At 59.0% G+C, this 25,037-nt stretch overlaps 1 protein-coding gene across 2 annotated transcripts in view; it reads right to left on the minus strand.

The window, feature by feature from the left end:
* The window catches only part of NAV1 (neuron navigator 1), a 192,002-nt gene that overhangs the window by 58,130 nt on the left and 108,835 nt on the right, over positions 1-25,037 (minus strand). For both annotated transcript variants that reach the window (XM_055583228.1, XM_055583227.1), the window contains exons 5-6: positions 17,862-17,964; positions 14,279-14,644 (exon numbers count right to left, since the gene is read on the minus strand). In XM_055583228.1, the coding sequence (XP_055439203.1) occupies positions 14,279-14,644; positions 17,862-17,964 (469 nt within the window). The remainder of the gene's footprint in view (positions 1-14,278; positions 14,645-17,861; positions 17,965-25,037) is intronic.

Below are 25,037 nucleotides of genomic sequence, written 5' to 3' on the forward strand. Positions count from 1 at the left end.
CCGAGAGGACTCCTCTTGAGCCTCACCAGCATGGAATGCCACCAGCAGGGGATGTTTTCCTCCAGGCCTAGCTGTGAATTCTCCCTAAGGTTTCCTCCTCCATACTTCCTGGCAGGGCCTGGAGGCAGGAAGAGGAAGCTAAACGGTAAGGCACAGGGGTTACCTGGAGGGTGGGAAGGTTCCCAGTCACTCCCTCCCCCAACCCAGTGACGCCCCTCAAGCCCAGAGCTGTGGGCTTCCCCCCACCTTGCACCTCAGCTGCCCACCCTCCAATGACGCTCCTCAAGCCCAGAGCCGTCGGCTTCGCCCCACCTCGCACCTCAGCTGCCCACCCTCCAATGACGCCCCTCAAGCCCAGAGCCATGGGCTTCGCCCCACCTCGCACCTCAGCCGCCCCCCTCCCTTGGGCCTCCGCAGCCCCTGCATTTCACCCCCACGGCCGCAGGGCGCTGACCAGAAACAGAGCTGGTCAGCCTGCCGCTCAGCCCGGGGAGGGGTCGCAGCTCTCTGAGCTCCCCTTGCCCAGGAGAACTGTGGGCTAGAGCAGGGGTCTGCAGCCTCCAGGATCTAGTGCCTTAAGGCCTGAGGCGGAGCTGGCCTAACAGTGACAGAAATACAGTGCACAGAAAACGGTCCGTGCCTGACTCACCCTGAAACCACCCCGCCGTCCACCTGTCTATGGACAAGCCCGTCTGCCACAAAACTGGTCCCCAGTGCCAAAAAGGTTGGGGCCCGTCAGGCTGGGGGACCTGTAACCCCCTCCTCCTTGGGCCTGGTTCCTGCCAGAACCCAACAGAACAGCCCTCTCTCTTCTTCAAAGAGGAAGGTGGGCTGCAGGAGGGGCCACCCTCCTCCACCTTCACCCCCATCCTGAGGCAGAGGCCGGTGAGGACCGCTCCCTGCAGGCTCGGCTCCCTAAGCAATGAGCCCGCAGATTAGCATCCACTCTTTTCCGCCAGCCGGTCACTGGGTCTGTGGGCACTGTGGGTGACTGGCTGCAAGTGCTGTCTGGGGTCTTTCGTGAAGACAGGAGTCACGGTCTCCGTGTGGGCACCCTGGCCTCACCCGCTGTGGGGGATGGCGGCACACCTGCCTTGAGAACGGGGGGGCACAGGTGCAACTGAGCTCTGCTTTCCGGGTCCCAGTCTGGGGTGGGATGGAGGCGAGCCACCTGCTGACAGGGAGGTGCTTTTCCAGAAAAAAAACCAGCCGCAGAGGAAAGGACCCAATCACCTCCTCCTCACAGAGCCCTCGGGAGCCAGGGTCCCGTGAGTCCCCGTGCCGGGCTCCTGGGTCCTTGGTGGACTTTCTGTCTCAGGTCAGGGAGGCCTGAGCTCTCAGGGCCATGCATGACCCTACGAGCTCTCCGCCCGGCACCCAGCGGGCTGTCCCGGCCTCCACCCCCTCCAGGTCCCCTGGGGGGATGTTCTCTACGCCCCCCCACCCCAGGGGCAGCTTCTCTGCCCGCCCTTGTCCTCGTGGGGAGGGCCGGGGGTCTCAAGAAGGGCAAGCGGGCTGCTCAGAGCCCTCCCGCAGACCAGGCCGCCAGGCTCGGAGGGAAGGGGGGACGAAGAGTGGCCGTGATGGGCCTGGAATTGGCAGCCCGGGACCAGGCCGAGACGTCCCCGCAGCAGTGAACGAGCCAGCTGGGGGCGAGGGTCCGCTCCCAGCTGTGTGCTGCTCCCCAAATATTTACACAGCTTCTGAGGAGGCCGGCCATCCCGCCACCCCACAGCTGGGAGAGGCGGCGCCCTGCCAGAGCACACACAGTGGGCGACTGTTCCACGTCTTCCCAAATGTCAGCGTCTCTGTGGCTCCAAGAGCGCAGGACGGACGGCGCGGTGGTGACGGAGCCGGCAGGAGCTGCTCCCCATGAGGGCCTGCGGACCCTCAGCTGCCCGAGCAGATACGATGCGAGTGTGTGTGTTTGTGTGTGAGTGTGCACGTGACAATGCATGTGTATATGTGAGTGTGAGTGTGCACACGTGTGAGGGTGCATGCATGTACGTGACAGTGTGTGTGAGTGTGCGTGCATGTGACAGTGTATGCGTGTGAGTGTGCACATGTGTGTGTGCATGTTTGCATGTGATGGTGTCAGTGTATGTGTGCATGTGCTCATGTGAGTGTGTGTGTGCAAGTGTGTGCATGGATGCACATGACTGTGTGACTGTGTGTGCACACGTGTGTGCATGTATGCATGTGACAGTGTCAGCGTGTGTCTGTGTGTGTGAGTATGCACACGTATGTGTGCACATATGCACATTGCAGTGTGTGTGTGACTGTGCACACGTGTGTGTGCGTGTGTGCATGTGACAGTGTCAGTGTGTGTATGTGTGCGTTTGTGTGTGCTCATGTGTGTGAGTGTGTGTACCAGTGTGAGATCCCTGAGGACAGAGCACTGGTTTCAGGATGACTGAAGCTCCCGCTGCCCCAGGTTCCCCGTTTCTGAGCTGCATCTTCAATCTCACCCAGGCCAAGAAGGTGCTAGAAATGCCTGTCTCCTCTCACCCCCAGCCTTGCTCACCACCTCTGCCTCCTCCCCCGCCCCTGCTCAAGCCAAGTGACCCCCACAGCTTCCGTCCCAGCCCCGTCTCAGACCCTCTGCAACACAAGACAGATCAGGTGGCGCCTCCGCCGGGAGCCTGCCTGTGGCTGCCCCCACCTGCATACTGGCCCCTGGCTCCCCCGACCTCATTTCTGTCCACAGTCTGTTCTGTTTAATCTGCTTCAGCCACACTGACCTCCCTGCAGTCCCTGAACATGTGCTTGCTCTTACCCCAGGGCCTTTGCATATGTTCTTCTGGACAGTTTTCCCTGACGTGCTCTCCAGCAGCCCGCGTTCATCGCTCTGCCCTCCCCTGCTTCATCTTCCCCTACAGTGCACAGTGCCGCCTGACCTACCGGGGTCTCCTGTTGGCTTGTTTGCCATCTCTCTTTTGTGCACGAGTTTAAGAATGATGACTTCTCCCTGCTGTGTCCCCCAAGTGCCCCACTGACCGTGGAACAAGCAGCTTGAGGAGGGCGGTGCCACCCTCTCCTTTTGGATGGTGAAGCTTAAGGCATCATCCAGGCTCACGCAGGCAGCAGCGACCAACTGAGAAGAAACCGGGGCGGGAGGCCTCCGGAGGTGCCACCGAGGTCGCCAGCCTCCCAAGAACAGGAAAGTAACCACAGGGACCGGAGGAGACACAAGAGACAGGACAGCTGCGGCCGCCCAGACCGTGGGGCTGCCTTCTCAGAGCTGGGAAGAGTGGGACCTCACACGGGAACCTCCGGGCAAGGCTAAGCACAGGCTCGGGGCGGCCATGGGGGAGGGTGACAGGTGGCCGGCCCTCCTCTTCTAATGACACTCGGCAGAAAGACCGTGTCCTGGAAGCTGCTGCTGTCTCAAGTCCCACACCCGGGCCTGTCCGCGTGGCTGCAGCCACAGAGACGGTGTCACTCCCGAACGGCCCCTGGTCATTGGACACACAAGGGCTCAGCCAGAAGCCAGATGAGGAGGCTAAGAGATGGAAAACATGGCCAGTGAGAAAGTGGCCAAGAAACAGGCTTGATGGGGCCGGGGGAGCGATCAGGAGAGGAGGGCGGCAGCTCCGGTGGGGCCGCGTCCCTGCCTCTGGCAGGAGAGGCTGCACTGGGAAGACGGTGCAGGGCGCATGGCAGACGCTCTTCATGCGAGCTGGCCAAGGTGGGCAGGGCGGCAGGCTATGAGACCCTGGTTCCTCCCGCTCTCTGAGCTGGACAGTCCCCTGCACCTCTCCGAGACTCCCTGGCCTGTCTGGGTGCCATCCCCTTCCCCGGCCAGCAGGGCCTGTGCACACACAGCCTCTTTGTATCCAGCCCCACACACCGCGTCTGGATGGCTCTCACCTGCATCCCCGGCTGCCCATCATGAAGGCACCAGACCTGGCATCAGCCTGTCCACCCGTCTCTCCGAGCCCTGTCCTGTGTGTTCACGGGTGCCAGTCCGTCCTGCACAGCCGCCTGCCTGTGGTCTCTGGACCTGGCTCGTTCTGCCTGTTTTTCAAACCCAGACCTTCATGCATCTGCCTGCACTGGTCCATCATCCCTGACATGCGGCCGAGAGCCTCTGGGGGCAGCCCATTCACAGCTTAGCGGGTGAGTGCCCGGCCTGGCTGGCCGGCCCTCCTTCAGCCACCATGAATGGTGCTTTGCTGCCTGGCCAGAGACATCTGATAGCCCAGAGACCAGAGGGGCCCGTCTCAAGCATCCTGGGACAGCACAGCCTCTGGGCCCCAGTCAGCAGAGCTGGACTCACAGGGTGGGCGCTCCTCTGCCCTGAGCTCCCCGCAGTGGTTGCTCTGTGGTTTGCGAAGCGCAACCCCATCCTTGCAGACGGAGCAGTCGCTCAGGGGTATCGAGGAAGCCTCCCACAGGGACCCCTTGGCCCGCCAATGGCCGCCTGCTGGTGCCCAGGAGCTCTGACTGCAGCAGCAGGAAGGCCTGTGGTCGCCGCTGCCAAGCTTAGGGCCCCAGCACGGCGCACAGAGGAAGAGGCCCCAGGGCAGAGGGAGGAGGTAGGTGAGCCGGAACTGGCAGGGGACCGTGAGGCGGGGAAGGGGCTGTGTGGGTCAGAGGCCTGGTTCTGCTCTGGTACCGCCACTTTCAAGCTGTGAGCTCCTGGCGAGCCGGCGAGGCCGAGTCCCAATTTCCTCTCTTTTGTCCTGGGAAGTTAGTTAGCGTTAGCCACTCAGTCGTGTCTGACTCTGCGACCCCATGGACTCTAGCCGCCCCCAGCTCCTCTGTCCGTGGGATTCTCCAGGCAAGAATACTGGAGTGGGTTGCCATTCCCTTCCCCAGGGGATCTTCCCGACTCAGGGATCGAGCCCAGGTCTTCTGCAGCCAGATTTTCTTTACCATCTGAGCCACCAGGGAAGCCTAAAATTAGGAAAAAGAATACCCTAATTCACAGTCATTAAGATTAAATAAGATGGTGTTTTGTAAACCACACATGCTATGCAATTGTTAAAGAATTATAAAACAGCACAAGTTACTTCAGTAAAAATTATACACACAAGTTCCAGGAAGACCCAGAGCTGAACAGCATCATGGTGCAATGGGGTGCATTTGGGGAGGCTTCAGGTGAGAGGTGTGCCTGGAAAAGACAGTGAGTGACCAGGCATCACCCGGTCAGGAAGGAGAGCTCCCTCTGCAGATGACCTTCAGACTTTCACGGCTTCTATTTTCGAGTGGCCGACCAAGAGGAGGGAGGGAGGTGACATTTGCTGCACGCCTGCTGTTTACCAAGCACGTCATTACAACATATTCCAGAACATCCTCACCACAACTCTATTCCTGTTTGACCATCCCCACGAGGATGGACGGCAGCCTTCCCAAAGCCTCAGAGATGGGGTCTGGACCTCCTCCTAACTTGGGCCCCTTCTGTAATACCAGACGGCACGGACTGTCCAGGCACTCTGTGAGCCCAGCGAGCTCATCCCAGAGCAGAAGGCATCAGAGAAAGGGGGAGGCTGAGGGTGAAAGAGGAGAGACAGGCGGACAGGCAGGCTGGTGGGGATGAGCCCATCCCTCTCAACAGCTGCCGTAGCCCTTGTCCATCTTGACTGTCAATGAGCTTGTATGTCCGCAAACTCAAGGAAAGCCCAGCAGCTCAACTGTAGGTCACAGGACACACTGAGGGGCCCTCCTCAGCCTGCATCCGTTGCCCTGGCAACCAGCACACATCCAGCTGCCTCTCTCGAGTACCTGGCTCACTCCAGCCTTCCAGTGACCTTGTTGGGTCCGCACAGACTCGGTGACCCCGATGAACCCCACACAGACTCAGCAGTGCTTTCACTGTTCTCTTTTAGGAATTATGGGTGTTTTGAAAGCCAGCAGCTCTCTAAAGCCACCCCTCCTTCCCAGCAGACTGAGGGATCTGACTCCACAGCCTCTTCTCTTCCCGTCTTCCCTCTTCATCACTGATGCTGCCCAAGCCGCCCCCACACCCTCCCTGCAGTGGCTGCTCCCTGGAGCACAGACAGAGCCCCTCTGCAGGCATCCGTGATGCTCGGCCTTTGTGGGGTAGTGGGAAACACCGGGATGCCCCACCCCCTAGCCCTCTGCGCGGGCACACCCTCCCCTAGGACCCCCAAGTCCAGCTACCACAGCGGCGACCCCCACAGGACAAGTCCTGCACTGCCTTCCTTTTCTCCCCAACCCACTTCCCCACCCCTGTCAGGGCTTTCTGGAATTGTCTCCGAAATAAACCGCTTGTACTCAAACCTCGTCTCGAGTTCTGTTTCTGGGGACCCCGTCCAGGACACGCTTCATGTACACACGTGCACGCTCAAGGCACGGGCAGCCCTGTCGTGGCAGAAAGGGGCCACGGCCACGTGTGTAGTGCGTGGTGCAACCAGTTCGCTACAGCTGCAAGCTGGCCCCGTGGCCAGGGTTTCCAAGCCACACGAGGGCAGCACGTGAACAGGGAGGAGCGCTCAGGACACAGTCGTCCCGCTTCCTCAGCGTGTCACGTTCCCTCTGAGGCTCAGAAACATCACCTTCAAGAGTGAAGGTCAGCACACACTTCCAAAAGCCGTCCTGTATTTCAGAAGGTGCCTGTGACTGCTGACGGCCACCAGCTCGCTACTGTCAGTCACCAAACAGCTAACATCTAACACTCATTGTATACGAAGTAAGCGTACTCTCTAATTCAGTCCTCGCATGAGCCTTACAGACCAGGCGTGACCATTGCTGCCTTTTCCAGCCGAGGGAACTCAGACAAATGGAGAGCGGGCCCCCAGCTCAAGACAAGAGCCGGGCCCCGTCCGGCCCTGAGCCGGCTCCACACCGCTCGGCAACCCCACCAGCCGCCACGGGCCCGAGCTGGCCCATGCTGGCCCATGCTGGCAAGCCTGCTCACAAAGACCGGCTTATTTAACTACACACCATAGGACGAAAAGAACATCAAGACGCTGTCAAAAAACAAAACAAGGTTACCCCGAACAACAGTTTAAGCCCAAACTCGAACTCAGGTGGTAGGTTTCAGAAAGCTTACCCAGACACAGTAACAGCTCCTCATAGAGCCAGAGACCACCAGTCAGGTGAACAGAGCAGTTGCTGGGACTAGAGTAAATACGTTGCAGACCAACAGCTCTTTACACTTTTTAAAGAACACTTTTCTCTTTTCCACCTGACCCTCCCAAGACACAACTGATGGCCCTCTTACACACGAACAAACTGAGACGCAGAGGGGCTGGGGGCTGCTTGGGGCCGCAGAGCAAGCTAGCCGGGCTCAGGGCAGAGTCCAGAGGCCCAGAGGCCCCTTTCCCTGCACCCAGAGGCTGCCAGCTGAGGCCACGTGCACGAGTCTGCAGGCGACTACGTCCCGCCAGGTGTCATCCCACAGAGACGCAGCCCCCGTCCACGTCTCATTTCGTCTCCTGCTAGGGACACAGCAGGCAGCCCATTCCTTCCAGGTGTGACACCCTGCAAGGGCAGAATCGGCTTCCCTCCTGAACCTGAATGCTGGGTCCTCCCTGGGACAGCCTCAGCCTCTGCCCCAATCCTGGGTTCCACAGGCACAGGCCGGGCTGAGGGCCCCGGTCTACGGGCGGGATGCCCGCCGGGAAACTGGAGGCAGGCCGAGCAGGACGAGCCTGCTCCCGGCCAGTCACACGGCAGATCCGCCTCCTTCCCAACAAACCCGGCAGATGCGGTGCCTGCAGGAGGATGCGGTCACTGGGGAGGGTGTCTTGGGATCTGGAGCCCAGCAAGTGGCGCCCCTTCCTGGGAGGGGGCCACTGAGTCCCAGGCCGCTTTGCAAGGCAGGAGGGCTTCTTTAAGGCTTGGGCGCCTGCGTCTGGAAGCCAAGAGCCAGCCTGGAGGAGGCCAGGGCCCACGGTTTATGTTATGTGACATTTTTCAAAGTCAGGCAGTTTAGTGCCAAGGACACGAATGTAATCTGTCCCTAGGCCCCGAGCACCACTCAAGAGGACAAGCTGGGGGTGTGAGGAGGGACATGGGAGGGACAGCAGCCACCACCCGGGGCGGGGACCACCCAGCCCCGGAGACACACTGTCCCTGGCACACCGCAGGGCTCAGTCTAAGGCTCTGCGGCCTGGGTCTCTGGAGTGCGGTCTTGCAGGGCTGCTGAGACCAATCTACAGCACGTGAAGGGCTCCTGAGAAGGTGTGAGAGGCAGCGCTGCTGCTGATCAGCTGGGTCTCCCGTCTGCCTCCCCAGACCAGCGTTCACACAGACGGACGTGGAGACAGCGAGAGGCACGTCCACATCCAAGGCGGGAGGGCACACACGGCCTGTGCACACACACACACATATGCACACATGGCCCATATACACGAATGCACACACATGCCCATACACACATGAACACATACACACATAGCCCATACACAACATGCACACACACACAGCCCATACACAACATGCACACACACGCACACACACGCACAGCCCATACACACATGCACACACACGCACACACAGCCCATACACACATGCACACACACGCACACACAGCCCATACACAACATGCACACACACGCACACACACCCCATACACAACATGCACACACACACAGCCCATACACACATGCACACACACACACACACAGCCCATACACAACATGCACACACACGCACACACACCCCATATACAACATGCACACACACACAGCCCATACACACACGCACACACACACCATACACAACATGCACACACACCTCATACACAACATGCACACACACACACATGCACACTCACACATGCACACACAGCTCATACACAACATGCACACACATGCACACACACCCCATACACAACATGCACACACACACACATGCACACACACACATGCACACACAGCTCATACACAACATGCACACATACACATGCACACACAGCCCACACACAACATGCACACACACGCACACACACCCCATATACAACATGCACACACACGCACACACACCCCATATACAACATGCACACACACGCACACACAGCCCATATACACACATGCACACCCAGAGCACACACGCACACCCCGTACCCGGAGCCTGCTTTCCCCTCCACAGGTGCCGCCGCTCCCCCTCCAGCTTCAACCCTGGGGGCCACGGATGGCTGTGGAGCTCATCTCCTTCCTTAGATGAAATCCTAGACCTTCCTACTTTCAGAAAAGAAAATTCCTTTTCTCTTCTCGGGGGCAGAAATGTCCCGCACCGTCACTGAGGACAGGGCCAGGCCGGCGCTGTCCACGGCGCTGTGTTCTGGGCATCATCCCAGCAGGACCACGGCAGGCAGGTCAGTCCAGGTGCCCGGTGTTAAGGGGTTGTTGACGACCTGCTTGCACAGGGGGGTGATGAGAACAACAGGGAGCTGGAAATCTGGGTCATTTCAGGAAGTACTGAAATGAATGAGCTTGTCTTTGTCTGGAGAAGAGACTCTGAGCTAGCCTTGAGAACACGACAAATGTCTGGAAGGAGGCTTCCACTCGGTCCTTCTTTCTCAGATGACAGCATCCGAGTCACTGGGCAGAAGTGACGCAGACGTCAGGGGACACTTAGACGCTTGTTTTTCATCTTACTCTATTTGCAGGCGAATAAGCCCCCCATCAGGCTTCCTGGTGGTAAAGAACCTGCCTGCCAACACAGAAGATGAGAGTTCCATCCGTCAGTGGGGAAGATGCCCTGGAGGAGGTCACGGCAACCCACTCCAACATTCTTGCCTGGAGAGGCCCGCGGACAGAGGAGCCTGGTGGGCTACAGTCCATGGGGTCACAAAGAGTCGGACATGACTGAAGTAACTGGGACGCACGCACAAGCCCCCTGTCACTGCGCCCATGCAAATCAAGGCTGAGAGAGGCTGTTGGGATTACTATGCAGAAGATTTCTTAACTTAAAGGGAAGACAAACTAGCCCCAAATCACTGAGAAGTGTCAGAAAAATACGGCTTCCTGAGTAGCAGAGAATCTGCTGTGGTAGGCAGGGCGGGAGACATGGAGTCTGTATTTTTTAAAAGCCTTAGTCGTGATAAAACTCTTGGAGAGAAACATTGGGGAAAGGGTTCAGGACAGTGGATTTGGCAATAATTTCTTGGCTATGACATCCACAGGCAGGCAATAAGAGAAACAGTAGATAAACTGGACTTGATCAAAATGAAAACTTTCATGCATTAAAGAACACCATCAAGAGAAAGAAAAGGCAACCCACAGAATGGGAGAAAATGTGTGCAAATCACATCATGTGTCTGATGAGAGATCAATATCCAGAATATATAAAGGACTCCTACAACTCAACCAGAACAACCGAACGGCCTAACTAAAAAATGGACAGAGGGCCTGGACAAACACTTCTCTGAAGAAGACATGAAAATGGCTAAGAAACACGAGACAAGATGTTCAGCATCTCTAGTCATTAGGGAAATACAGATTAAAGCCACAGTGAGACACTGCTTCCCACCCATCAGGAGGACTGTTATTAAAAAACAAACACATAGAAAATAACAACTGTGGGCAAGGAAGTTGAGTAATTATAACCCTTGCACATCGCTGGTGGGAATGTAAAATGGTGCAGCTGCTGTGGAAAACAGTACGGTAATTCCTCAAAAAATTAAACGGAACTATCCAGCAATACCACCACTGTGAATACACCCCACAGAATCGAAAGCAGATTCTCAAGCAGATATTTGCACACCCTTGTCCATAGCAAGCTATTCATAATAGCCAGAAGTAGAAGCAACCCAAATGCACATCGATGGGTAAACGGATAAGCTAAATGTGGTGTGTATACACAGTGGAACATTATTTGGCCCTGAAAAGGAAGGAAATTCTGGCGCCTGCTGTGGATGAACCTTGAGGACCTACCGCTGAGTGACATAAGCCAATCAGAAAAAGGCACACACGGTGTGAGCCCACTTCTGTGAGGCTCCTAGAGTAGCCGGGCTCCTAGAGACAGGAAGTGGAGGGGCAGGGGCCGGGGAGGGCGAGGGAGTGAGCATCTCACGTGCGCAGAGCTTCAGTCTGGGAAGATGAAAAGAGTCCCGGGGATGAACATTGGTGATGGTGACACAGTAATCCGAATGGAATTAATGCCACTGAACTCTTAAACGTGGTTAAGATATTCGCCGTACAAAAAGACACATTTTACCACAATTGTTTAAATACTTGACTTTAAGTACACAGTGGTTTTGGCAACTGCATTCCCTTTCGTCATCCTGGTTTGCTGAGCTTCAGTTTGAAGACTCTGCCTTCCCTGAGCTCAGCTGGATGCACAACCCAGGAAAGGACAGGGCATTTGGATGGAGTGGGGGTGGGATCTGACTCAGGGCTGAACGCGAACTTGGCAAGAGCTCCAGGTGGACGGCCCCCAGCAGGTAACTGCAGGCACCAGGAAAGCCTGGGGGTCCCCGCTGTCCGCAGCTCACCCGGACGGCTCATGGCAGCTATCGGCCGGCGGGAGGGGGCAGCCTCACCTGTCCCGCTGGCCCTGTGCTGGGGTTTTGGAGAGGCAGGAAGTGAATGACCATGGGCAGGGGCCAACGGGGAGATGAGGAGTAGCCGCTGGGAGCAGAGAACAGCTCTGCCCGTTTTATGCGTAGGAAAAGCGGTTTCCTCAGAAGCAGGGCGCTTGGTAAGTTACCAAACCTGGATGGGAACTGCAGCGGGGGAGGGAGGGCCAAGGAGAGGCTGGCAAGCGTGGCTCAGGTTTGCTGGAACCCAGGACACCTCGATTCTAGCTTTCTAGAAAAAAACAACCCTTAACTGTGAAAACTCGTAACTGAGAAGCAACCGCTTACATTAAAATTACTGAGGAACATAAACGGACTCCCCTCAACTCGGACTGCTCAAGGGCACTGAGGGCCTGCTGTGCTCGCCGGGCTGGCGGGGCAGTGAGCGCTGGGGCTCCCTGTAACGGGCTTTGAGCGCGGCTGCGGACTGCAGCCTAACCGCAGCAGCCTCCGTGAAGCTATCCTGGCTCCAGCACTGCAGGGCACAGTGAGGTCCGCCCGGTGGGTATCGCCCCGGACACTCTGCACCCCTGGGAACCGCAGGCGTCCCTGGACTGTGGGGAGAGTGAACCCAGGGAGGGAGGGTCCCGCACACGGATTCCAGGCATACACGCCGTCCAGGGGCAGAGAACAAAGACAGGGTGCTCGAGGGTGGGTAAGGGCGTCTTCCCGGCTCCCATCCCCCATCTGTGTCCCCAGGAATGGCTGGCTGCTGACACGTCGGTCCTTGCTGCCAACCCCGGCGGGGTTCTGCGGGACCGCCCGGTCCCCGGGGGGTGAGTCTGGGTCCCGCAGACGGCAAGAGTCCCTACTGACCTTTGGAGAGGGCGTTTTAACAATGATAGGAATAATAGTAACAATAATAGGAATAATGGCAATAAATACGAGCTAACGTGTATTGGGGCTTCCCTGGTAGCTCAGACGGTAAAGCATCTGCCTACAATGCAGGAGATCTGGGTTCAATCCCTGGGTCGGGAAGATCCCCTGGAGAAGGAAATGGCAACCCACTCCAATACTCTTGCCTGGAAAATCCCATGGACCAAGGAGCCTGGTAGGCTACAGTCCATGGGGTCGCAAAGATTCGGACACGACTGAGCGACTTCAGTTCACTCCAACGAGTATTGAGCATTTACGAAGAGCCAGGAGCTATTCCAAACACCTCCTGTGAGGAAAGCACTTAACCTTCAAAGTCACCATGGCACAGGTTCTACAATCATCTGCACTGAGCAGAGACAAACTGAAGCCTAGAGAGGTTAAGGGACTTGTCCAAGTTCACACAGCCAGTCAGCTGCTGGGGTGCCATCGCCAGCCTCAGACTGGGCTCTCTCCCAGGGCAGGGGCCTGGCCAGGGAGTGCTCTGCATGGCCCCTGTGTGCTTGGGGCGCCGACTCTCCTGCCTCTGTCTGGTGTGGGGGGCCCTGCAGGTGGGGCCCTGGTCCTTCCCACACAGCAGGGCTTTCAGAGCCCTCAGCCCCAAGGCTTGTGCTTTTGACCTGTCCAGCTGGGTGCTGTCAGGGGGCAGGACAGGACACTTTCTCAGAGAAGAAGGGCTTCCTGGGGTAGGGATCAGGCTCCCGGTGGCCCAGCACACCCTCTGTGCCCAGGAGGAGCTGGACAGTCATCTCGGGTCCCAGCCCCGGGCTGGCCAATGGGAGTGTGAGGTCGGCTGGCCCCTGGGACTTACAGGCAGTAAACAGCCCCGTTGGTGAGTCAGCTGTTTTGTTTCAAAGCAGCCTGTCAGCCCAAAGGGCCCTGCCAGGCCCTCCCAGTACAGCCCCGGGGTGGGGAGCAGTGGATGGCCCGGACCTCAGCTACTTCCCACTCTCCTCCAGTTCAATCTGTTTACTGGGGAGAGGTGGTCCCCAGGGGTCGGGGAGGGGCCCTGCAGCCTCCTGTGTCACGGGTGAGGGGGGGCGGAGCCAGTCAGGGGTGGGGGTGGCAGGTGGGCGGATGGGGGTGCCAGATGTGGGGTGTGTGTGGGGGTGCCCGAGAGCCTCCAGGAGCGCCCTGGGTTCTGGGAGCCCCCGGCTTGAACACCGAGACCCCAGCACCCCTCTCCTCCTGCCCTCTCCCCTTGTGTTCCAGACTGCTCCCCCGCCTCTCTGTCCAAGTTACTCCACGAACCAAACGGCTTTACCGGGGCAGAAAGAGACAAGAGGAAGAAGGCGGGAAAGAAGGGCTCGACAGGCTCTGTTGGATAGACGTTGCAGCGTGGGCAGAGGTTTGCAGGAGAAACCAGGGGAGGGAGGGCGCCAGGGCTGGGCCTGGCGGAGGCAGCGGAGATAGTGCTGCGCCCGGGGCCAGGGCTGCCAACAAACGCGTTGGCCTCTCTTCCAGCGGCCTTTCGGGGGACGGGTCGCTGTCACCGTGACTCTCCAGGCCCACACGCAGCCGCGGAGCCACTGGCCGGTGGGGGCGGAGACCAGGAGGGCGGGGCGAGGCAGAGTGACAGCTGCAGGGACTAGTGATGCGGCGCCCTCGCTGACCAATCAGCTCCCCCAGACGCCAGCCCCCTCGTCGCCCCCTCGGCTGCCCGGGACCAGCACGCGGTCCTCGACCTTGGCAGCCCCGGCCCCGGGCCGAGGTTCATCCACCCTACGGGGGTCCATGCGCCGGGCTGTCGGCGGTCCCCTCGGCCTCCCTGGGCTCTTCGCTCCTCCGCGGTCCCCGTGAACCGTCCCCCGCACCTCCTCCACCCCCCCATCCCCCGCCCCCGGGGTCCACCCGCCCTTCCCACGTCCGATCTCCGGACTGCCCACCTCCCAGCGGCCCGCAGGCCACCCCTACCCAGTGGTGATGTCGTCGTCCTCCGTCATGGTCTTGCCCATGAGGTCGCTGTCGCTCATGTAGCCGGACTTGAGGTCCACGTCTTCCGAGTCCAGGGACTCGACCAGCTCCAGGCGCGAGATGTGGCCGAGCTTGCTCGGGGAGCGCATGGGCATGGTGTGCGCGTAGTGCGCGCGCTCCCCGTGCATGTACCAGGCAGGTGGCCCCTCCGAGCGGCAGCTGCCGCCCACCGACGGCGCATCCCCGGCCTGCAGCCGCGGGCTGGACTGGCCGTAGCGCCAGGAAAGGGGTGACGAGCGGTTGGACAGACTGGACACGCTGCGGGGGTTGGCATCATCACTGTCATAGCAAGTCATCTCCAGGGAGCTGGGCAGGCAGAAAGGCACTGGTTACCCTCCGGCCCTGCGCGGAGCCCCGAGCACTGTCCTCAGGCACCCCGTGGTGCCTCACTCCCCACTCCTGCCCCAGCACCCCCCCACCCCCACGCCTGGCCTCCAGGCGGCCTCTCAGGGTGTAGGCCCTGCTACACGTCAGCTCAGGTGTCAAAGGAAGAGGCTAGTGGGCAGAAGGGAAGGGATCCCGTCCACTGTCGAGGGCACAGATTTTGTAATATGACCCGTTTGACTGCTCTACTTAATAGATAATGAGCCAGATTCCTCATCAACTTTCCTGAGTCTCCATCTCCTCATCTGTCAAATGGAGATGAAACTATAACAGCTACTTCATCATATATAGATTCAGAAGGACCACATGCAAGTGCCTGGTATGTAGAAGGTGCCCAGTAAACCCGTGCGGCAGGGTGGGAGGGGTCACGCAAGAGTAGAAGGCCTCGATCATCCACTCTGCTCAGAGCGTCCAGCACCTCTTTTCTGTTATGAGCTCAGGTTGAGCCGGATGGTGGTCCCTGTGGAAGCCCTGTGGGTGCGCAGGGACCTGATGGCAGGGTGGTCAGTGAGCAGGCTTCCCGGCCTGGTTGCTGCCCGGCGTCTCCCCTTGGGCCCTCCTGCCGGCCCTGCCATGCCTTGCACGCTTTGTCTCTCTAATGACGCAGAGCTTGGGGAGCATGGAAGTTCCCTGAAGGGGGCGCCTATGGTCCTGAGAGGTGGCCGGCCTCACTCCTGCTGCTCGGGTCAGACGAGCAAGCAGGAGGATTCTCTGCCTGAGACTCGGGACTGAGCCTCACGCAGTAAGGACTTAATAAAAACAAGCTGCCGTGTCAAGGAGACTAGGAGAGAAGGAAGAGGGCGTGACAGTCCTGGTTGGGATGGGCGCTCTAGGGAAGCCTGTTTACAGGGCAAACTTGGCACCAAGAGCGGCTGTGCCCCCGGTTCTGTTCTCCTGGCAGTGCGGTGAGGGGGCAGCCCTGACCCCACCGCTCATCTTTATCCCAAACATACCTCCAGACACCTCTGAGTCAGTGGCCGAAACTCTAGCTCAAACCTGGGTCCCTGATTTCCAGTCCCAGATCCCACCTTCCAGTCTTGCTCCTCTCTGGGGAGGACGTGTGTGGGGTGGACGGCGTGATGGGCCAGAGCGGGCTGGGGGTGGCCGGGGGGCAGTCTCACTTCCTCTGCAGCCCCAGCCCCCTGACCCAGACTCTCTCCTTGTGGGGGAATCGAGCCAGAGAAATAGGGGAAGTAGCACGGGCGGAAAGGTTTCCAAAAAGGAACTAAACTACAGGCAGCCTGTGACTCCAGGGTGAAAATCGCCTTGCTGGGCGTGCTCACTGGGCCGTGAGCTCCTCCAGGACACAGCCCGTGTCTGTCCTGGGAGCTGCGCCCCTGACTCGCTGGATGCAGAAGCACCCTGATCAGCCTGGGCGAGTCTGGCACGTGGCCCCTTCTCCCCAGCCTCTCGCTGCTCCTCCTCTAACCAGGCCTTGTGTGCACATCCTGTCCACTCCCAGGGCCAAGGGAGGGCTGACTGATGTAAAGCGTTTGGTACAAGAGCCATCAAAGCTGAGGGAGTCATTGTTTTGGCTATCAGAGTGTGCACCAGGAATAACATAAACCAAAGGCTCAGGGGGGAAGTGGCTCTGGGTCCACAGTAAACAGAAGGGTGGCTTCAGGGCTCTTGGTTCCTTTCCCATAGAGGGAGACGAGCCAGAGGCCCAGGCGCTGCCCTCTAACTGGTCAACTTTACACACGAGGCCTTCCTGTTCCCCTGCAGAAAGCAGCAAGGCCTGCACGGGGTCAAGCTGCCTTCGTGTGGGGGTCGGGCGTGGGGACAGGAGACGGGGGCTGCTGCCCTTGCCCTGCGGGTGAGTCACCTGGGGTGTGACCCCTCAGGAGCAGAGCGCGTGGGCCTTCTTTGGCATGGGGCTGGCAGGCAAGGTGGGGCTGAGCTGTTCCAACAACTTCCCTGGCTGGGGAAGGAGGGCATCCAAGACTTAATCCACTGGGTCCTCAAAACGGTGAGAAGAGTCGAGCCAGACCCCTGTCCCACGTGGGTTCCTGCTTAGGGCTGGGAGGGCTGGAGACGGATGTACAGGGTCCCAGAGCCTCCCAGAGCCCACATCCACTTTCTTCTCAGCCCTCCTCATCACATTCCTTCAGCAGTTAGAATCCTGCTGGCTCGAGCAGAGGTAATCACAGAGACAGCAAGCTCTGCTTATCACGGGAAATGTTTCAGATGTCTGGGAGCGATGTGCTGAGTGTCCCAGGCGGGGGATGGGGTAGGGCTGGGGAGGAGCGTGGGAAGGAGGGACAAGAGGATCTCAGCAAGGGAGCTGGGAGCCACTGAGGCCAGACTCAGCTCCCCTTCACAGTCACCACCTCCCCACGAGGACGGCATGGCTGGGAAGTGATGAGTCCTCTGTCACTGGAGGTATGTAAGTTTGGTTTGCATATAAGTTGGCCACACACCTGGGTCAGGAGAAGTCCTTCTCCCACTGCCCATTTGCTCTCATTTTCCAATCCCAGGAGGTGGGGAGGAACCGACTCTTCTCTACCTTCCTGCTCCACACCCCCAGGATTTCTCAATCCTGGCGGCTTGCCCCCTACCCCAGGGTGTAGCCCGGCCCTCTGTCCCCCTTGGAGCTGACAGCATGAGCTCATCTGGGCAGCCCCAGGAGCCAGTGCAGGAAATTCTGAGTCATGCCGAGCCTGGGGCCAGGACACCAGGGCAGAGAGAGGCGCGGCAGGAGGGTGGGGGCGCGGCAGGAGGGCGGGGGTGCCCCGCACGGTGGGGCTGCAAGGGCTCGTGAGGGGCAGGAGGAGGGTGTCCGCACGGCGCGGAGGCTGGGCCGCTTGCCGGCTGAGGGGGCAAAAAGGCTGCTGCATGTCAGGAAGGGCACGTGGAAGCTTCAGCACAGGGAGAGGAAGGGAGTGAGCAAGCCCTTGAGACAACGGGGAAGTGGAGACCCAGGAGGGCGTGGAGGAGGGCAGTCATGGCCTGAGCCTCGTGCTGGCTCCTCCTTCCACCCATCCAGTGAGGCTCCAGCCTGACGAGATGAAGTCAAAGTGTCCAGCAGAAGCCAACGCCAGGCAAGGGCGCGCTCCCCCCATGGACTCGGTGCATGCTGCCCCGGCCCAGGTGGGGGGCCCGCCCTCCACAGAGAGGAGGAGGGGCAGTGGGCTCTTACCTGTGAGTCACCTGGGACCCTCGAAGGCTGGACATGGTTTCCTCCAGGTTCTGGCGCAGATCCAGGACATTCTGCACGGTCCTCTTTCTCTGGGACTCAGGGTCTGGAGGGAGGAGAGGAGCTGGGTGAGTGGGGAGGACTTACTGCTGAGTTGGAGGTGGCCAGAGGCTGCATCCCTGGATGGGTCCTGGGACATGACTGCCTTTCAGGCCTTCCTAAGGGCCTGGGACACGCCCTTGAGCCCCTGAGGTCCCAGCCCTGGAAGGGACAGGGGCACCAGCCTTCAGTGTCCTCCCAGACACCCACAGGACCAACCTGGCCCACATCACTTTGGGGGGCCCTGTAGGCAAATGCACCGCACTCCAGTACTCTTGCCTGGAAAATCCCATGGACAGAGGGGCCTGGTGGGCTGCAGTCCATGGGGTCGCTAGGAGTCGGACACGACTAAGCAACTTCACTTTCACTTTTCACTTTCATGCATTGGAGAAGGAAATGGCAACCCACTCCAGTGTTCTTGCCAGGAGAATCCCAGGGATGGGGAAGCCTGGTGGGCTGCAGTCTATGGAGTTGCACAGAGTCGGACACAACTGAAGCGACTTAGCAGCAGCAGCTTCTCCTAGCAGAGGTTCCAGACCAGGCCCCTGTAGTTGGGGTTAGCTGGAACATCTGCCCAATACCCAGCCTGCCGTGGTGCATGGATTGGTGTTTCACCCTGGCTCTTGGAGGCAGGGGTGCCCGGATGTGTGGTGTTGGCCAGTCTCCGGGGCAGAAATACTCTGCAAGGGTGCTGTGATGTCACTGAGCCCAGAGCCAGGGAGTGGTGCTAGGGGTCGGCGCTGGGAGCTGGTGGGAGCTGGCATCAGGCCCTGGCTGGGAGCACCTGCAGGGGCCGTCGGCGTGCAGGGCCCCGGAGATGCTGGTGGGGAGGGGCGGTGAGCAGCCGCGGGAAGGCTGGGCATGCAGACCCCAGGCCAGAGGTGCACATCCGGGCGAGCGTGTGTGGGCGCAGCCCCAGTGCAGACTCCTGAAGGATCAGGGCTGTGGAACCAGCTGTGGTTTGCAGGCAGGACATCACCGCAGACAAAGGAGAGGTGACCACAGCCAACAGAAACAGACCCCATCGCCTTTCCGGGGGAAAAGCATCCGAAAGACTGAGGGTACCAAGTGTGAAGACACTCCAGAACGTCCCCTTCACTCCTGCACTCCAGCCAGGAAGCCTCTGTGGAGCGGACACACAGTCCGCCCAACCCATGGCTTCTCTTGGACCTTGGACCAGTCATTGAATGCAGGCAGCTCCCTCAATGCCCCCTGAAAAGCGACCTGGGAGAGTCAGGGGCCCACAGAGATGACGACAAAGCAACAGAGAAAACCCAACAGCTCTGACCCCAGGCAACTGCCTCAACCAGTCCCCCGGGGTCTCACCCTAGAGCCCATGAGCCCCCACCCACCCAGACCCAGCAGGAGCGCGCAGCTCTAAAAGCTGCCACGGAGGACATCTCTGAATTCAGGAGGCATTTTCCCCAAGACTAAGTTGGGCTGGCGGCTGCTCGGCCTGCCTTGTCAGCGAGGTGGGGGCAGGGGAGGGGGGCAGGGAGCCAGGTGCACGGCCCTCCCAGAGCCTCAGGGGCACCTTTCCCAAGAAGTAGCTCCACACCCAGGCCAGCCCAGTCTTCTCTCCTCTCCTCCCCACCTCTGGGGTGGAGGAAGGCTGGCAGCTGGCAGGGATGAGGGCGGGCCTCCTCACATCACTCCTCTGCTGCCCGTGACTGTTTATCCTGGCAAGGCTCACCTGGCGCCGTTTCATGGTTGTCATGATGGTTTGGCGTGGAAAACAGGCAGGGTCAGAAAGTGTACATGTATATTTAAACCTTGGCCCTAAGACGCCTATATGAGGACCAAGAATATGCTGCTGAGACACGGGTTTCTGGGCCAGCGAGATGCTTTCCATGGATTTGGCAGAGACAAGGGGAAAGGCGGGCACAGCCAAGGGGTGAGTGGTCCAGAGAGGAGGGGACCGAGGGCGACCTGGAGACCATGTGTGCCAACCCCCTGCAGGCCTCAGTGAGTGGAGGCACACGGCACGTGGGGGAGCTCAGTGCAGCTGCCCCACTTCACGGAGGAGACACTGAGCCCCAGAGGTGGGGCCCTGCACCTCACAGAGCATCTTGGTGCCGCCAGCGGCAGCACACAGCAGGTACTCAGGGGCCATCACAAGCATGGACGGACTCGACCACGGTCAGCATACATAAAAAGAATGGACGGATGTGTGTCCCGTTAGGAAGATGTCTTCAAAAAAACAAAACAAAACAAAACAGAGAAAAATGTTTAACTCACACAGGGTCCTCCTCATAACATGCCAGTAGAGTGGGGCAGAGCTACCCCAAAGTATCCAAATCAGAGCCACAGAAGTCCTTGGAAGTGACCAGTCCAACCGGGTCCGTGGCTCTTGGGGGTGGGTGAGGTGACTGGCTGGAGGTGCAGAAATGTAATAAGGAGGAACATGTGGCACCAGGGTGCCACCCCAGGAGCAGGTGAGCATGGGGGCAGGCGGGGACAGAGCTGGGACAGAGCAGGGCTGAGGACAGTCGCAGAAGCACCACCCCACCAATCCCTCCACGCCCCAGCAGCGTCCCCTGGTGGCCATATTGGGGAACATCACCCTGCACCCCAAAGGCTCAGCTCAGGTGAGGGATGCTGAGGGCGCCTCAGAATCTGGCTGTGTCTGTACTCTTCACATTTTTAACTCTAAATTACGAATACGCAGCATCTGTAAAAGGATTCACCCCACACCCCTACCCATCTCTGACCCCAAACCGGTAACAGCCGTCATCCCTCTCCCCCCTTTTCCACCATCTTCGCGAGGCTCACTGGGGTGGGGTGTTAGTCCGGGGCCCACATGACTCTGACAATGATAGGTTTTGTCGGCCGATGTCTGGATGTGTGCTTCCCAGGCTCAGAAGGTGGCAACATTCTCCCTCAAATCAGCCGTCACCAGGGTAACACACAGTTGCCACAAACAGCATCCTCCCAGCATGCACCGGGGCGGAGTTTCTCATAGGAGACCACAGCATTCTCTCATGCACTGGGGTGAAGCTTCTTATATCAGACCACGGCACCCTCCCAGCAAGCACCGGGGCGGAGTTTCTCATAGGAGACCACAGCATCCTCCCAGCATGCACCGGGGCGGAGTTTCTCATAGGAGACCACAGCATTCTCTCATGCACTGGGGTGAAGCTTCTTATATCAGACCACGGCACCCTCCCAGCAAGCACCGGGGCGGAGTTTCTCATAGGAGACCACAGCATCCTCCCAGCATGCACCGGGGCGGAGTTTCTCATAGGAGACCACAGCATCCTCCCAGCATGCACCGGGGCGGAGTTTCTCATAGGAGACCACAGCATCCTCCCAGCATGCACCGGGGCGGAGTTTCTCATAGGAGACCACAGCATCCTCCCAGCATGCACCGGGGCGGAGTTTCTCATAGGAGACCACAGCATCCTCCCAGCATGCACCGGGGCGGAGTTTCTCATAGGAGACCACAGCATCCTCCCAGCATGCACCGGGGCGGAGTTTCTCATAGGAGACCACAGCATCCTCCCAGCATGCACCGGGGCGGAGTTTCTCATAGGAGACCACAGCATCCTCCCAGCATGCACCGGGGCGGAGTTTCTCATAGGAGACCACAGCATTCTCTCATGCACTGGGGTGAAGCTTCTTATATCAGACCACGGCACCCTCCCAGCAAGCACCGGGGCGGAGTTTCTCATAGGAGACCACAGCATCCTCCCAGCATGCACCGGGGTGGAGTTTCTCATAGGAGACCACAGACAGACTGCTGTCTCTGTGAGGAGTCCACTCTGCACCCAGTGCGCACACTTGGGGGAGGGGCAGGCACACCCACCCAGATGCACACAGCGTCCCATCGAGGTGGACTCAAAACCAGGCACTTTCTCCATGTGAGACTGCAGGGCTGTTCTTTCCATGACCACGGAGGGCCTCCGACACGCACACACACCTCAGACGCACCCCTCCGCGGTCCGGCAGGCAGCCCGTGGGGGCCGTCACATCAGGATCACAAGCTTCCCACTCTGCCACCCCGCAGACGTGCACACGGAGAGTTGTGTGGATGCGTCCCCCACCACAAGTGCAGAGGGAAAAGCTGGAAGTAGAGCACAGGGGTCCCTGGGGCTGGAGATGGGGCAGCACCCTGGGAAGATGATGGCGAGCAGGGTGCTTTCTGCCTGAAGCCTGATCCGGGCAGCAGGCTTCCCCGGACGGCAAGACCATGAATCTCCTGAGTCCCAACGGAAGGGCTGCCCAGTGGTACCGTAGGTCCAGTCCGCACAGCCAAGGGCAGGTGCTGGCGGTAACTCCCACCCTGTTCCTTCCGACCTGGAGCGAGGCATTTCACCACCCTGCTGAGCTGTATGCTCCAGGAAGAGGGGAGAATAGTGGTACCCACTCCCCGGTCTGTCAGGGGGATTAAAGAGCTGATGTGCGTGCTACGCCCACAGTAAGTTCTCCACAGGAGTGGGGTAGGGTGGGGGGGCGACCCGGATTGGCTGGAGCTACATGCCCTGCCCAGCTCTTCGCCTTGGATCTGAAACCTGATGTAGTGGGCGAGAGGACAACGACCCCAAGAGATTTAGGGGCATGCAGGAAGGAGGGGGACTCAGGGCCCCTCACCCAGCAGGCACATTTCCCCAAGCTCTGCACAGCTTGAATTATACCGGCTGACAATGACGTGAACTTCAGAGGCTGCCAGGTGAACACTTGAGACTTACCTGCAACACATTCAGTTCAGCCTGAGGCGGGGCCCAGCCTCTAGACTGACTCCTGCATCCCGAGTGAATGGACCAGGCAGGAACCAACAGGAGGAACGGAAGTGCCTCAAGAGGAAGATTTTCAAGCCCCAGCATTTCAGAGCTCAAAAGAAACAGCACGTCACTCCAGCCGGAGGGGGTTAGGCTTGTGAGCACCACCAGGTGGGGAGGGGCGGGCCCGAGGCTCCAGCACTGGAGGCCTTGGCCTGGCTGCCCCGTGTTGCCCTGGGGTGGAGACGCACTCAGATGTCACCAGTGGGGGTGACCACTGTGTAACGGACCTGTCTGAGACAGCACAAGATACATCCACCTAGAAACCCAGGCTAGAGGACCTGAGAGAGGCATCTCTCTCTCTCTCACACACCCTCTCTCAGCAACTTCCAAAAAGAAAAAAAAAACAAAACTCTCCTGACCCTATTGTCCCAAGGATAGCACCTAAATCTTCTATAAATTCTAAAATTTGTCCCAGTTTAGGCCCCTAACACACACAGGTAAAATATCAGAATAATAAGTTACAGTTCAGTCACTCAGTTGTGTCCAACTCTTTGTGACCCCACGAATCATAGCACACCAGGCCTCCCTGTCCATCACCAACTCCCGGAGTTTACTCAAACTCATGTCCATTGAGTTGGTGATGCCATCCAGCCATCTCATCCTCTGTTGTCCACTTCTCCTCCCGCCTTCAATCTTTCCCAGCATCAGGGTCTTTTCAAATGAGTCAGTTCTTTGCATCAGGCGGCCAAAATATTGGAGTTTCAGCTTCAGCATCAATTCTCCCAATGAATATTCAGGACTGATTTCCTTTAGGATGGACTGGTTGGATGTCCTTGCCGCCCAAAGGACTCTCAAGAGTCTTCTCCAACATCACAGTTCAAAAGCATCAATTCTTTGGTGCTCAGCTTTCTTTATAAGTCCAACTCTCCGATGTATACATGACTACTGGAAAAACCATAGCTTTGACTAAGAGCCAGTTACAAACACACATCTCTCTGACAACATGACCCCTAACCAGAAGGTCCTTGGGCATCTATGTGCCGCCACACGACCCCCAGTGTCTATAGATGACCACTCTGTGGACACTGAGTCCCACGTCTTTGGGAGTCTGACTCATTTCTGTCTGTCTTCTCTGCTCTAGGACATGACCTTCAAGGTCTGGCCGGGGCAGGCACTGCAGGCCCACCTCACATATCCTCATTGCTCAGAGGTCATACGGATGGGTTCTGTGGACTCTGGCAGCCAGTGACCCTGCCCTAGATGGACTCCCAGGGGCCGTGGCCTCTGAAGGCTCTGTCTCATGTGAGGCTTGGTGCAGGGCTGAAACCGACAGAGGACAGAGCACCCTGCACACAGACCTCCCCGCCATCGGGCAGAGCCGAGCGGTCCTCCTGCAACTCCACCCCCCACCCCTCTCTGAGCCCAGAGGCCCCAGCAAGAGCCTGGGCTGGGCCTCCGTGCCAGAGCCTCCCCCTCCACCAGCATGCGGTGTGGAACAGTTTATCCTGCTACTAATTCAGTCATCCCCCCCTTAAGTCACAGTACGGTTGGAGGCAGCTGTTACGGAGCCCTGCAGCGTGGCCAGTCCATGCTTCCTGCCATGGAGGGCTCTCAGGTCCCCATCTTTGCCCGGGAGAAGCCTGAACCTTCTCAACCAGCAAGTGATCCTCCCACTGCTGCTGAGTGGGCAGAGCACCCAGGCAGCACCAGGGCGACAAAGCAAGGTGCTGGCCGCGAGGCTATGTGAGGCAAGGCGAGGAGCCGCCAGGGGCCAGAAGGGGGCAGGAGGGACTCCCCTGGGGCCGGAATCACGAGGCAGGGGTGTCTGCCTGTCACCAGCAGTTTCGATTTTGATTGAATGAGAAGACTTGGCTCAGGGGCCCCCAGTAACGTGTCTCCAGGGGGCACTCGGCCAAGAGGAGCCGTGAGGCTGGCGGGGAGGGACAGAGGCGGCTTGGGGGGCTGGGCATGCGGTTTCCGCAGGGTGCGGGCCAGCTGGCTGTGGGGCCTCGGGTAAATTACTCCCCCTTTCTGGCCTTCAGTTGCCCTATGGATAGAATAAGGGAGCTGGGGCTGGGGACACTCAAGGCTCTAGTCAACTCTGACCGTCTGGCTTGTGGAGCTCTGCAGCTGGTGAAGCCTGAGTAAATGTCTCTTCTCCTGGAGAGGGCTGAAAGTGCAGGTGCCAGGGTATCACCCCTAGAGATGCCTGGGCTGGAGCCAGGGCCCAGGAACCTGCACCGTCCAAGCCCCACTACGGGCAACACGACCAGGGGCCCCGTCTGAGAGCCCGGACACCTTGCTGCAGCCTCCAGAGCAGTCTCCCCATTGACACCAGGCTCTGACTTCCAGAGGCCAG

This window comes from Bubalus kerabau, chromosome 5 (genome assembly GCF_029407905.1).
Source record: "Bubalus kerabau isolate K-KA32 ecotype Philippines breed swamp buffalo chromosome 5, PCC_UOA_SB_1v2, whole genome shotgun sequence".
In the NCBI taxonomy this organism is placed as follows: Eukaryota; Metazoa; Chordata; class Mammalia; order Artiodactyla; family Bovidae; genus Bubalus; species Bubalus kerabau.